This window comes from Arachis hypogaea, chromosome 1, assembly GCF_003086295.3.
Source record: "Arachis hypogaea cultivar Tifrunner chromosome 1, arahy.Tifrunner.gnm2.J5K5, whole genome shotgun sequence".
Lineage (NCBI taxonomy): Eukaryota > Viridiplantae > Streptophyta > Magnoliopsida > Fabales > Fabaceae > Arachis > Arachis hypogaea.
Genome location: NC_092036.1, coordinates 64062269 through 64065016, shown reverse-complemented (window position 1 = coordinate 64065016; position 2748 = coordinate 64062269). Strand labels below are relative to the sequence as shown.

The 2748-nt window shown below is 46.5% G+C and overlaps 1 protein-coding gene across 1 annotated transcript; it reads right to left on the bottom strand.

Moving 5' to 3' along the window:
* Window positions 1-1860: 1860 nt before the first annotated feature.
* Window positions 1861-2445, bottom strand: LOC140183509 (uncharacterized). The gene has a single exon (XM_072231958.1). It carries the CDS (start codon window positions 2443-2445, stop codon window positions 1861-1863), a length of 585 nt encoding a protein of 194 aa, XP_072088059.1.
* Window positions 2446-2748: the final 303 nt, after the last annotated feature.

The window sequence follows — 2748 nt, the reverse complement described above, 5'->3', positions numbered from 1 at the left end:
CTAGTTTTGATAGTGCATCAGCTCCGGCATTTTGTTCCCGAGGTATATGTCGGACCTCATATCCCATGAATTTTCCTAGCTGCTCCCTGGTTTTGTCTAAGTATTTTTTCATGGTAGGATCCTTGGCTTGGTAACTCCCTTCTATCTGCGAGGTGACTACCTGTGAGTCGCTAAAAATGGTAAGCTTTTGAGCTCCGACTTTCCTAGCCAGCTTCAAGCCTGCCAGTAGGGCTTCGTACTCGGCTTGGTTATTTGAGGCAGAAAACTCGAATTTTAAGGAGTGCTCGAGTTGAGTTCCCTGATTTCTTTCTAGGATTACTCTGGTTCTATTTCTGGCTTTGTTTGATGAACTGTCAACGTAGAGGTTCCAACTAGTGGGGGTGTCTGGGGTGTCGGTGTTTTCTGCAACGAAGTCGGCCAGGTATTGTGACTTGATGGCTATCCGAGCTTCATACTTAAGGTCAAATTCGGACAACTCAACTGCCCATTGTAGAATTCTTCCAGCCAAGTCTGTTTTCTGTAGAATACTTTTTATGGGTTGGTTGGTCCGCACTCTGATTGTGTGGCCTGAAAGTATGGTTAGAGTCGTCGGGAAGTGAGTATAAGGGCATAGGCGAACTTCTCTATCCTTTGGTAGTTTAGTTCAGCCCCTTGTACAGCCTTATTGATAAAGTAGATGGGTTGTTGCCCTTTGTCGTCATCTCTGACTAGGGCTGAGGCTATTGCTCGACTTCCAACGGCGAGGTATAGGATCAGTTCTTCTCCTAGCCGGGGTCGGGTAAGGATGGATGGTTGCCCCAAGAATGTCTTGAAGTCCTGGAAGGCTTGTTCACATTCTGGGGTCCATTCAAACCTCTTTCCTTTTCTTAGTGTTGAATAGAAAGGGAGAGATCTCAAGGCTGACCCAGCTAGGAATCTAGACAGGGCCGCTAGTCTTCTATTTAGCTGTTGTACCTCTTTGACGCAGGTCGGGTTTTTCATGCTGAGTATGGCCTGGCATTTTTCTGGGTTTGCTTCAATCCCTCTCTGGGTGCGTATGAAGCCCAAGAATTTTCCAGCTTCTACCGTGAAAGTGCACTTTGCGGGGTTAAGTCTCATCCCATGCTTTCTTATGGTGTCGAACACTTTGGCGAGATTGAGTAATAAGGTTTCCACTCTTTGTGTCTTTACCAGCACGTCATCGACATAAACCTCAATCATCTTTCCAATGTGATTGGCGAAAACTTTATTCATCAACCTCTGGTATGTAGCCCGTGCGTTCTTGAGTCCGAAGGGCATGACTATGTAGCAGTAGTTCGCTCTTGGGGTTAGGAATGAGATTTTTTCTTGGTCGGGCTGATACATTAGGATTTGGTTTTACCCCGAGTAAGTGTCCATGAAGGAAAGGTACTTGTATCCCGATGAGGCATCGAATAGTGTATTTATATTTGGGAGTGGGAATAGATCTTTTGGGCAGGCTTTGTTAAGGTCGGTGTAATCAGTGTACATCTGCCACTTTCCATTTGACTTTTTGACCAGTGCGACATTGGCCAGCCATAATGGGTAATTTACGTCCCTTATGAACCCTGCCTCTAACAAGGCATGTACCTACTCCTCTACGGCTTGTGATCTCTCCGGGCCGAGCTTCCTACATTTCTGTTGTATTGGCCGAGATCCAGGGTACACTACCAGTTTATGGCACATTAGTCTGGGATTAATGCTGGGCATGTCCGCGGCTTTCCATGCAAAGAGGTTGGAATTATCCTTTAGGAAATGTATTAGTAGCTCCTTTAGGTCTCCTTTTAAGTTTACGCCTATATTTGTTGTTTTATCTTCAATGCCTCCGACCTGGACTTCCTCTGTTTCCCCTCTTGGTTGCAGTCAGAGTTCTTTTCGAGCCCGGGCTCCACCGAGTTCAATGGTGTTAGACTCCTTTCCTTTGGGGTTGCCTTTTAGATCCAGGCTTTCATTGTAACAGTGCCGCACGAGCTTTTGGTCTCCTTTGATGGTGACTATCCCTTCTGGAGTTGGGAACTTCATGTATAAGTGTGGAGTGGAGACTATTGCCTCGAGCTGATTTAGTGTTGTCCGACCTTTGAGGGCATTGTATGCGGAGCTTACATCAACTACAATGTAGTCGATGCTTAGTATCCTAGAATGGGTTCCCTTTCCAAAGGTTGTGTGTAGTGGGATGTAACCCAGGGGTTGGATTGGGGCGTCTCCGAGCCCGAATAGGCTGTTTGGGTATGCTCTTAACTCTTTTTCTTGTAGACCGATCTTGTTGAAGGCAGATTTGAACAGAATATCCACGGAGCTTCCTTGGTTGACCAATGTTCGGTGGAGATTGGCATTGGCGAGTTTGATGGTAATGACCATGGGGTCATCATGCCCAGGGATGATGCCCGCAGCATCTTCTTTGGTGAAGGTGATAGTGGGGAGGTCGGGTGACTTATCCCCTTCGCCCATGTGGTATACTTCTTTAAAATGTCTTTTGTGGGATGATTTGGAGATCCCTTCTCCTGCGAATCCTCCATTGATCATGTGGACATGTCTCTCAGGGGTGTGAGGGAGGCGTTCAGCTCGTCCACCCTCTTCACCCTTCTTCTCTTTTTTGGTTCATCTGCTCTATTGGCTAGGAACCGGTCTAGTCTTCCTTCTTGGCCCAGTTTTTCTATGACATTCTTTAGATCGTAGCACTCGTTGGTAGGGTGCCCGTATATTCGGTTGTATTCGCAATATTCTTTCCGACTTCCTCATTTCTTGTGTTTA